At 35.5% G+C, this 12,476-nt stretch overlaps 1 protein-coding gene across 1 annotated transcript in view; it reads right to left on the bottom strand.

Annotated features, from left to right (window-relative positions):
• Positions 1 to 1,251: 1,251 nt before the first annotated feature.
• Positions 1,252 to 12,476, bottom strand: part of enpp1 (ectonucleotide pyrophosphatase/phosphodiesterase 1) — a 73,793-nt gene continuing 62,568 nt past the window's right edge. The window contains exons 23-25 of the mRNA XM_067384604.1: positions 8,404 to 8,536; positions 7,510 to 7,654; positions 1,252 to 3,229 (exon numbers count right to left, since the gene is read on the bottom strand). Coding sequence (XP_067240705.1) covers positions 3,077 to 3,229; positions 7,510 to 7,654; positions 8,404 to 8,536 — 431 coding nt within the window. The 3' untranslated portion in view covers positions 1,252 to 3,076. The remainder of the gene's footprint in view (positions 3,230 to 7,509; positions 7,655 to 8,403; positions 8,537 to 12,476) is intronic.

The following is a 12,476-nucleotide window of genomic DNA, read 5'->3' on the forward strand; positions in this document are numbered from 1 at the left end:
TAAAGGGGCTGCACACCCTGAATCGGTGCATTTATAATGATACCCCAAAATAGGCAGTTAAAAAAATGAATAAAAAAAAACTATGGGGTATTTTGAGCTGAAACTTCACAGACACATTCAGGGGACACCTTAGTCTATGTTCTTCGGGCACCTTTAAAGTCACTTTAAGTAAAAACTGGCACAACTCACCCCACTTTCCCCTAAGTATACTAATATCAATCTACTAGTAGTATACTTGTCAATACTGCTTGGGACTAAATTAGTCAGCCTCAGATGTAACGCCCACGGACCATTGGCTGAACATCTGATGCATATGGCACACTTAACAAGAAACACTTCAGGATTTTCAAAGTCGTCATCTTGTTGGTTTGATTCTACAGGATGTCTGTCAAAGTCTCTGGAAGGCAAGCCTGTAACATCTAGCCAAAAAAGCGTAACGGCTAATGCTAATGCCCCGCCCCCAGCGGTATGCAGAGAAGGAGACCAGAGGCTTTTTTTTGAATGGATGTCAATGGATGAGAGGCTTCACTATGCTGATTAAACAGCTTTGTGGGGAAATAGCTAATTAGCCTGTTTGCTAATCAACAGGACAGCATGTTTGCTAATCTTCAGCATGTTTTACACTAAACAATACTTTCTTTGGGAACTACATGTAGATTTTAGCTTGATAAAAATGTATTTTTTTAAGAGAAGGCAGATTAGTATACAGTTCTCATATCGCATAATTTTATTAACTGCTTATCTACTGAACTACAACTTTCTTTATCACACAAATCCCGCCATGCAGTCAGTTTTACTGTTCAGGGTTAGGGTAGGTTTAGGGGTTAGCATTTGTTGTAACATAGCATTGTGTAGGGAATCAGCACTGTAGAATTGGCTGTTAGCATTGAACTGGATCGGGGGGAAAAATGTGTCATGTGCCTATCTGCCAATGGGAGGAAGCTACGCCCTGTTTTGGAGCTCCCACCCCATTTTGGAGTTCCCACCCCCATTTGGAAATCTCCAGGCTGCAGCTATAACCTTCTCGAAAATTCAGTCAGTGGCAAGGAAAATGTAAAGCAGACTTGAAGCAAATTCGTACTGTATGTACACTACCAGTGGACTAGCCTACACACAAATTCAGATCAGAATTATGAACATATCTGTTTTCTTTATAAATCAATATTTTCAAACAATGCAAGTTTGTAAACAGTATGTAAAACTGTGAAAAAAAAAAAGTATTTTATTCATTTTTTTGCTGCTTTTCTTCAAAACTTTACAAATCCAAGAACTGCACACACAAAAAAGCAAACATTTGTCTTAAGTTGCAAACACCTTTGCCATAATATTCTATATTGGGATATATCATACACACCCACTTATTCAAAACCTAAAGCTCTTCTTTCCTATTTACATTTCTGTACAAGACTGAAAGTAACTCACAGAGAGATGTTGAAAAATTCACAGTGAATGCGAAAGCAAGATTGAAACCAATTTTTTTTTTTTTTTTTTACTGTAAGCATTTGTGGTTGTGATTACAGTATTACAGATGAAAGAAATACATCAACCAGAAACCATGTTTGTGTTTGAAAAGGAAATCTAAAAACTTCTTGGTAGAGTGTTGTGTATTACATAGAGAATTGTGTGTTGTTTTTTGCAAAAAGTGTTTTATGAAATTGAAAACTCAATTTAAGTCAAAGGCCCAGAATTAGTGTATGGTTTTGCAAATTTGGTTTGTGGTTCTGGTGTTTGAGTGTCAGGTTTCAGAAATTGTGTAATAAAGAAAGATTTTGTTGTGTAAGCAGCTGAAAAAAAAAATAAAAATAAAAAAATAAAAAAAGGCTACTCAAACAAATGATTAAACACAACTACAAGCCAAGCATACTTAAAATACTTATAAGTATATCTCGATCAAAAGACAAGTATACTCAAAATATACTTATACTTTTCTGTGAGTACAAGTCAAGTATACTTAAGTGCAATTTTAAGTATATTTCTGTGAAGTACATAAAAAGTAGACTGAAAGTATACTTTATTTTTAGTTTAAAAGTAGTATACTAATAGCACACTTGAATAAAAAAAGAAGTTCAAAAGAACAGCATTTATTTGAAATAGAAATATTTTGTAACATTATAAATGTCTTTACTGTTACTTTTAATCAACTTAATGCACCTTTGCTGAATACAATTATTGATAACTAACTTATGAATGGTAGTAGGTAATTTTATAATAAATATATGTTCATATTGTAGTACAAATCTTACTGAAGTGAATAATATTGACAGTGACGCTTGAAACAAACTGCACAAACAAAATACACACAAATATTAAACATTTAATCATTATTCACCAAATGAGACAACATGCTAATCGCTGCTTACACATCGTAAACCTTGAATAACAAAAGTACCGTACAAAAGTAATAAGAATGTTGATGCATATTTATTAATATCAAAACTGACCTGAGAGAGTGAATCAATTAAATCATCAGAAAAAAAATACACAGTGACATACATTTTGCTTCTTTTGTTGATGTAATTATGCATTTTGGCCAGAAGGGGGAGTAAAAGCCACTATTATACAAAGTAAATAAATCTTGAATTTGCTTGTTTGACATGTTACAAACTGCTGCATTTGTTGCAGAACAATTTAATAAAACAATGTAAAGCAAGTGACACTTTGAGAGTGATTCATGTGGAAAATGTGGCTTTCCAAACCTCTTGATATGGTTTCTTTTTTTTAGGTACTTTTTCTTTTTTGAACTGGCTGAATGCAGGATCAAGTCTAACCACAAATCACTAACATATGTGTGCTGAAAAACTTTTTTTTTTTTTTTGAAAAACAGAATTTTAGTTAATCTAAGATTGCTGGGCAGTTTCTAGTGCAGTCAGCTCTTCTCCAGTTATATAAATAGATCGCCTCTGAGAATAAAGATTTCGTTAAAGCAGAGATCATTTTATTTTTCCATTTTAGGAATTGAAAGACTCTCTGGATGAACTTGTGTGTTTGTTTCAGAGTCTGGTAAAGCTCAGCTGCATTTTAATGTTGAAAAAAATCCATTCCGAATGTGGCCTGCAGATGCAGCAGAATGAGGTTCCTAAAACGTTTTGAGTGTGGTCTTGAGTTGTAACGTTTCAGCAACAGATATCCGGTCATGATAAAAGCTCAAGCCTGTCAGAAGCTCGATGTCTCTGATTCGCGCCACGTGAAGCTGAACCCAGTCCTGGAGCCATGAGTAATCTGTGCCATTCTGGGGAAGTAAAAAAGGAAGTAAAACAAAAAAGGAAGTGTAAAAAATAAATGCATAATGAGATATGAGAGAGAAATCCTTAGCTGTATTTGATTAATCTCCTGAATTTTTTAGATTAATAAATACCCTTTTCCATATTATGCTTACACTTGTGAAAAAGAAGTACACTTTAGCATACTTTTAAGAGTACTTATTACAGAATTAATACACTTTCAAAGAATATGCTTAACTGCGAACTGAGTGTATTGTTTTCAGACACATAATATAGCTGAATCCTTAAATGAATTATAGTTTAGATTTATATTAAATGCTTAAGAGTGCTTTTTGACCCACTTAAGTAGGACTTCAGTACATCTTTATAGGTATTTTCATAGTACTTCTATTGTCTTTGAAATATGGTTAAAGTGTACTGACGAATGTACTAACAATCTTTTATGGACCTTCGTTCATCTTAGGAAAACAAATTAAGATATTTTTGACGAAATCCGAGAGGTATCTGACTCGTCCATAGACAGCAATCTAATCACCACTTTCAAAGTCCAGAAAGGTACTCAAGACATTGTTAAAACAGTCAACATGACTGCAGTGGTTCAACCTTAATTTCATGAAGCGACGAGAATACTTTTAGTGTGCCAAAACAACACAAAAATAACGACTTTATTCAACAATCTCTTCTCTTCCTTATCATTATCTTTATACAGTTAAGCACATTGAAGGCTCCCGAGTTTATGTCCGAATGCTGGCTCGGTATTGGCCAAAGCTGCACATGCGTGTGATGCTGACGCAGGAGCCGGCCAATCCTGAGAATCCATAGAACCTGGAAGCGCTGGACGTAAACAATGTATGAGAATGACACAGAAGAGAAGATATTGTTGAATAAAGTCATTATTTTTGTTTGTTTTTTGGCGCACAAAAAGTATTCTTGTCGCTTCATAAAATTAAGGTTGAACCACTGCAGTCACGTCGACTGTTTTAACAATGTCTTTAGTGCCTTTCTGGACCTTGACAATGGCGATTAGATTGCTGTCTATGGAGTCAGATACCTCTCGGATTTCATCAAAAATATCTTAATTTGTGTTCCTAAGATGAACGAAGATCTTACGGGTTTGGAACGACATGAGGGTAAGTACTTAATGACAGAATTTTAATTTTTGGGTGAACTAACCCTTTAAGCACACTTCTTTTTCACAAGGGTACTGCAGCAGATAAAAACTGCTATGCATATTTTCATTCATGGTTTCAAATCAACTAAAAGGACAATCAGGCTGTAAATTTAAATGGTAACAATTCTGCTACATAAAATTACAGAAAAAGTACATGTTGATTTTTTACACTTATCAATTAACAGCTGTGTTGGGGAAAGTTACTTTTAAAAGTAATGCATTACTCCCTAAAAAAGTAACTAATTGTCTAAGTTATTTTTTACAGAAAGTAATGCGTTACATTACTTGTGTGTTACTTTTTCTCATCTGCTTGTTTATTTGTTTTAATAACAAAAAAAAAAAAAAAAAAAAATGTTTTTATAGTTTTGCAAACGAAAAAGCCCTTTCGCACCAAAAGTGAAAGGAATAAAGCCTCGGTTAAGCTGCATTCATAGTACTGATTGGCTGACTCCTGCGTTGGCGCTTGAAAAGTTGAGAAATCTTCAACTTCTGCTACGAGCAACACGAGCGAAGCGATGCAACCGAACCCACATATGGAGTGAGTATTGTGCCATAATTAAACAAACAAATCCAGAATTTTGAAAACAAACACGATCTGCTTTGCACAGGAAAACTCGACTCAAACAAACAGAAAGTGATGTGCAAATACAAAGGTCAGTTTCAGCGAAAATGCAGAGGAGTAACAAATAAATGTTGTGTGTTTTACAAATATAAATAAATGAGCCTACATCATATTTCACAAATAAACACAAACCATCCTACAAATGGCATGTACACCTGTCTGTTACAGTTGTAAGACACTTGCCTTTTTATGAGATCTCTCGGCTTGATTTTCTCACAAATGTGTGCAGGCAGATATTCTCAGAAATGCAGTTGAGCAACTTCCTCTTCCAAAACAGCAGATGGCACTTTGCTATGGGTAAATTTACCCTAGTCTCCTGAGAGAAGCCCTTAAAACATGCATTTATAATAATAATAATAATAACACATTTTATTTTATAGCAGGAAATTTTATTTAATATTGAATTTTTTTTAAATCGGGGAAATAAAAGATAGAAACAAACATCAAAACACATTTAAAAACATATATAGTTATACATATAACACAAAATAATCACGTACAGCCTGAAAAAATAAAGTTTCCAAGGAGTTTACAGCTGACCAAAATGAGCGGTGAACAGGTGAGTTGGGCGTTTCTCAATACCAAGTATGCAAAGTTTGGTAATTCTGCATTATCTGCAAAATGCAACAGCAGCAATCTTGATAACATCACTCAGCTCGCTCTGGCTACTCCAGTTATGTCTGTATGTATAACCGCCAGCAACAAAACATGTTATAAAACACAAATCTGCTTCTTTTCATTTTCATGTTTTTGAAAGAAGTCTCTTAATCTCACCAAGGCTGTATTTATTTGATCAAAAATACAGTAAATACAGTAATACTGTGAAATATTACAACTTAAATTAACTGGTTTCTGTTGTATATTTCAAAATGTAATTTATTCATGTGATCAAAGCTGAATTTTCAGCATCATTACTCTAGTCTTCAGTGTCACATGATCCTTCAGAAATCATCATACTCGCCTGTTCACTGCTCATTTTGGTCAGCTGTAAACTTCTTGTAAACTTATTTTTTTCAGGCTGTACATGATTATTTTGTTTTATATATAACTATATAGGTCTTTAAATGTGTTTTGATGTATGTTTCTATCTTTTATTTCCCATATTCCATTGTATTTTATTTGCATGTTCTTGTAAAGCAAGATTTTCATTAACTAACGTTAACAAAGATTAGTAAATACAGTAACAAATGTATTGCTCATGGTTAGTTCATATTTAATACATTACAATAAGGTTCATTGCTTAACATTAGTTAAAGTGTTACCATAAAATGTATTAATATTATTATTATGAACGCATGTTTCAGGGCTTCAGGAGACTACCGTAAATTGTAAATTGACCCATAGCAAAGCGCCATCTGCTGTTTTGGAAGAGGCATTTGTGAGAAAATCTGCCTGCAAACATTCGTGAGAAAATCAAGCCGAGAGATCTCATAAAAAGGCAAGTGTCTTACAATCGTAACAGACGGTGAGCATATGTATGCACTAGATTTGGTATTTGTTCAAAGGTTACATGCCAATTGTAGGATGGTTTGTATTTATTTGTGAAATATGATGTAGACTCATTTATTTATATTTGTAAAACACATTTATTTGTTACTCCTCTGCGTTTTCACTCAAACTGACCTTTGTATTTGCACATCACTTTCTGTTTGTTTGTGAGTCGAGTTTTCCTTTGCAAAGCAGATCATGTTTGTTTGCAAAATTCTGGATTTGTTTGTTTAATTATGGCACAATATTCACACCATACCCACAATTCATTTCGGCAACGCATGACGTCACCCATTCAAAGTAAATGACACGTACACGGACAGCTGCGGACAGCACGGACGTGGACTATTTGTATTTAACTACTGAAAGTGTATGCTAGGGTCCACAGATTTCTTCACACAGTTGTTGTTTTTCCAGCGTATGTGCAGTTGGTGCTTTTGTAGCCCAGTGATAAGTATGCACAGTCACAAAAAATGGGATGCACGCGGATGTCCGCAAAGAGCCTCTGCGTACACCCCCTGATGACGATTTTTACGTCACACGGACACTAGCGGATCCTCGCGTACACGTAAAGTACACTACCAGGCTACCTCAGGCTGAGGGAAATGGTAAAAACTATTGCTGACAAATGTAGTTCAATTAGTAGTTACTTAATAGTAGTAGTTATTACTTTAAGCTCTCCAAAACTGTCAGTTCAAAAGTCAGTGATCAAAAGACATCACTGTTCACTACAGCTAGTATTTTGATAACATTATGGCAATAATCTGCTTATTACTTTTTTTTAAACTCCTATTTGTATGAATGAATGCTACATGATCCCATAATGTTATACATTAGTCTAGTGAATATTAAAATTACTCTTGAGTGTCTCAGGTTCACTTACACAACATGAAAGTTAATACCGTTAAAACAGTTAAAAAGTTACCTAACAAGCAAGTTACTCAACTACTTCCTTAGTACAATCTTATGGTCAGTGTGGTTTCGATCATGAATGGCTGATTACATACATGACATGTTTCCAGACGATCAGGTCGATGAGGAAGAACAAAAGACACAGCATCTAGAGGGCCGTCACATTGTCGCATAGGAAGGGACGAGTTCTTACAACTTGTAAGAATCACAAAGTAATGTGTAGGGATGGGCGGCCCATTCCTGAAAGAACAAGAGAATCATCTGAATAAGAGAGGAATTCAGTGATAGGCATTTTGAAACAAACATTTGGCCACCAGTGGGCAGTATGAGCTGTTTGCTAGGTACCAATAAGGAAACAAACTCTTCAGGTCTAAGTCCTGTTGCCAAATGGTGTACTAGGCCTAATAAAACATTTCTAATCACATATAACCAGATTTTTGGCATGAAGCATAAAGTTGGTTCCACTTCTGGTTCTGGCCAAGCATTGCTCACTTAAACAGGAAAGGACCATGTGAAGTGACCAACCACAGTTTGTTGTTTTTTTACGTGCCATTTGGGAAAAGATAAATCTAAAATAATTATAAAGAAATTACTACTTTTATTCAAGAGGGATGCAATAAGTTTATCAATAGTGGAAGTAAAGACATTTATAATGTTACACATGAATGAATAAACTTTTTATTCATAGAACCCTGGAAAATATCATGGTTTTCACAAAAATGTTAGGCAGTGATCAAATTAGACTGATTTCTAAAGGATCATGTGACACTGAAGACTGAAGTAATGATGCTCAAAATTCAGCTTTGCCAAAACAGGAATAAATTACATTTTAAAATATATTCAAATAGAAAACGGTTCTTTAAAATGTAATAATATTTCACAATATCACTGTATTTTTGTTTGTGAAAGTGCTAGGATTTTCTTGTCTACTCTGTTCAGCTAATATCCCTTTCACACTCCATCAGTACTGGTTCATTATGCAAACTTACGGGGATCCCTTGTTCATGAAGTCATAATTCCCATCAAAGTCATTATCGAATATTGGTCCGCTCACAACGTTTACACCATTCAGCTCTTGTGAATACTTCACCAGCAGAACATTGTGGAAGTGATTCCAAATATCTGTTACAAAGACATTAGACATGAACAACAGTGACACAATGAACAAACATGAAAGTATGTGGTTTATATGACAAGAAATCATATGATATCAGAAAATGATAGTGATAACCACATTCCAAACATAATTTAAGTGTTAGTGCAGAGTGCTGTCCATAATTTTGTTTATACATGCTTAAAAGGGTCATGACATCATTTTTTAATTATTATTTTAATATGAAGAGTTTGGTTCCAAAACGCAATAACTCCATTTTGATTAATTTGAGTAAAAAGGTGGCAAGATAAAAACCACTATTTTCTGTTTCAAACTTTCACATAGCATCTTTTGGTTATAAAAACATTAAAAATTCAAATCTACATTATGATTTTAAAAAGTTTATTATAAAAACGTAATATTTTTTCCCCCCAAAATGCAATAAATCCATGACACTTTTTTTTTTCAAAATGCAATTAATCCATAAATAAAAAAGTTATTTTTCAAATTGAAAATACACAACAAAGTAAGTTGATTCACATATATGACAGAGTCTAAAATTTGCCAATATTTATCTTATATACAGGCATTTTACTAAAAATAGGCTACATTCAGCCGTCGCTCCCAAAATGAATTCAACAGGTCATGTTAATGCTATAAATTATTTGTCATTACCAATTAAAGAGTATCTGGCGTCACTGCACAGTTAAATAAACACATTTGCCGAGTACACTGGTATTAAAAACCTTTTTTAAAAAAGCTTTTAATGTTTACAGTGGGTGGAATGGTGCGATGTGATTGGTTGAGCGTATATATCGCGTTCTGCAGAAAAAGGAGACTGGCGTTTGTCGCGTTTTGGAAAGAAAGGGAGAAAACATGACAGAATAAGACGACGGATATCACATTTTGCACAAAATTAATAAATGACTTTTTAATACCGACAGATACAATACTGATTTTGGCAGAAACTAAATTTTTCTGAAAATGGCGTTTATCGCGTTTTGGAACCAAACTCTTCATATGTTCCTTGAGGTTCACTTATAAAGTTTTTTGCTAATATATATATATATATATATATATATATATATATATATATATATATATATATATATATATATATATATATATATATATATACACACTATATTGCCAAAGGTATTGGGAGAAATCATGAAATCATTGAATTCTGGTGTTCCAATCACTTCCATGGCCACAGGTGTATAAGATCAAGCACTACGCATGCAGGCTGCTTCTACAAACATTTGTGAAATAATGGGTCGCTCTCAGGAGCTCAGTGAATTCAAGCGTGGTACCGTGGCAGGTTGCCACCTGTGTAATAAGTCCATTCGTGAAATTTTCTCACTACAACTGTTAGTGGTATCATAACAAAGTGGAAGCAATTGGGAACAACAGCAACTCAGCCACAAAGTGGTAAGCCACGTAAAATCACAGAGCGGGGTCAGCGCATGCTGAGGTATAGTGCGCAGAAGTCACCAACTTTCTGCAGAGTCAATAGCTACAGACCTCCAAACTTGTGGCCTTCAGATTAGCTCAAGAACAGTGCGTAGAGAGCTTCATGGAATGGGTTTCCATGGCTGAGCAGCTGCATCCAAGCCTTACATCACCAAGTGCAATGCAAAGCGTCGGATGCAGTGTTGTAGAGCACGTCACCATTGGACTCTAGAGCAGTGGAGACGTGTTCTCTGGAGTGACGAATCACACTTCTCTGTCTGACAATCCGATGGAGAGTCTGGGTTTGGTGGTTGCCAGAAGAATGGTACTTGCCTGACTGCATTGTGCCAAGTGTAAAGTTTGGTGGAGGGGGGATTATGGTGTGTGGTTGTTTTTCAGGGGTTGGGCTGGGCCCCTTAGATCCAGTGAAAGGAAGTCTTAATGCTTCAGCATACCAAGACATTTTGGACAATTTCAAGCTCCCAACTTTGTGGGAACAGTTTGGGGATGGCCCCTTCCTGTTCCAACATGACTGCGCAGCAGTGCACAAAGCAAGGTCCATCAACACATGGATAAGCGAGTTTGGTGTGGAGGAACTTGACTGGCCTGCACAGAGTCCTGACCTCAACCCGATAGAACACCTTTGGGATAAATTAGAGCGGAGATTGCGAGCCAGGCCTTCTTGCCAACATCCCTGCCTGACCTCACAAATACGCTTCCAGAAGAATGGTCAAAAATTCCCATAAACACACCCCTAAATCTTGTGGAAAGCCTTCCCAGAAGAGTTGTTATAGGTGCAAAGGGTGGGCCAACTCCATATTAAACCCTACGGATTAAGAATGGGATGTCATTAAAGTTCATGTGCACATAAAGGCAGGCATCTCAAAACATTTGGCAATATAGTGTATATGCGGAAAAATGGTTACTTTCAACCTTCATTCTGACCCTCTTTCTGAAATTATTCATTTTTAAAGGGTTTTTAGTGGCAGCTTCTTTAAGGCTTGTCAGTAAATGACCACTGTTGTGATTGGCTAACGTCACTGCATAGGAAACAGTATCAAAGCCAACTCGCTATTGCATGCAAGTAAGCGTTTTGTTAACATTATCCATCATTTAAAACAGTCAATTGCAGACAAAGCATTAAGTCATTTACTAACAGTTTGTGATGCAGCTGCTGTCAGATCCAATACAGTTGTCTGCTTCATCTTTCAACAACAGTTTCTTTGCAAACTCTCCATTATACTGTGCCTCGTTTACAAAACAAAATGCTCTGAATAAACATATAATCCTCCAACGCAATCCAGGATCAGTGATTACAATGGGTTATTATCCTTTTGACACAACACTCACATCCAGTATAGGCAAATGTCAGTCATTAAGCGGCTGAATGCCAGTGGGCGGGGCCTATGGTGCAATGATATGTAACTGTACGTTGATTTCTTGCTCTAGAGGCAATCATATGCAAATGTATTCGCCCATGTGATGTCACAGATCCCGTAATATCCAAACGAGCAGTTTTTGGAGCTTAATTAATAAATATTTTGTTTATAATCAGGAGGACGTTTTAAGATATGGAACCTGCAGGATGTTTTAATGGTACAAAGACCTCCTATATGTCAAAAGATCAAGGCAAATTTATCCTCTTTTGAGAGTGCTTATATAGCCGGTACTGAGACTCGAACTTGAGACCTTCGGGTTACAAGTCCTACTATCTAACCATTAGGCCACAACTTGCCCTAATTCTATCAGCACAGTTCAGCACAGTTCGAGAGTGGTTTGTAATCGTGCCGCACCAAGTTCAAGTGTAAATAAAACTGGAATCATTCTTTACCATTCTTAAAACTGATTGATTTGATTTCTCATGTAATGACCCCTTTAATAATCCTGATATGTTTCTAACTTCACCAAGGAACAAATGAGGCATTTTAACTGACTGAAACCAAACAAGTTATTGCAAAAGAGCCACAAAGAAATGGGAGAAAAAAGAATCTTAATGAACCATGTTTAGTTGGGTTCTTTTGAATAATATGCCTATGATAAATGCATAAACTATAAACTTTTGTGTAATCAAGCCAATCACTGATAACAGATATATGTGTTATGAAATACTGGTGAACTTAAAAGTTCAAACCACAAACACATTCTGATATTCATTTTCACATTATGACTCTGTAGATGCACTAAAATTCATCAGTACTAATTAGTCTATCGGAAGAATGACTTCTAATGGAATACAGAGTTTTCTACATGAATTCTACATGAAAGTCATGGGGTGGGGGTGAGTTAGTGGAGGACTGAAATTGGTAATCTTCACTCTGATCTAAACACTTGCACAACACAGAATGAAGAAAGTGTTTACCATACACAGGTGTTGCAATTACCAATGATGAGACTCTGAGGTTAAAGCAAAACATCAGTTAATTTGGTTTACAGGTCTGAATGGCATATTGCGTAAGTAACTCAATATGGTCTATAAATACAGATAGCTACTGGAATTTTACTACTGTTTATTACAAT

This window comes from Chanodichthys erythropterus, chromosome 4 (assembly GCF_024489055.1).
Source record: "Chanodichthys erythropterus isolate Z2021 chromosome 4, ASM2448905v1, whole genome shotgun sequence".
NCBI lineage: Eukaryota > Metazoa > Chordata > Actinopteri > Cypriniformes > Xenocyprididae > Chanodichthys > Chanodichthys erythropterus.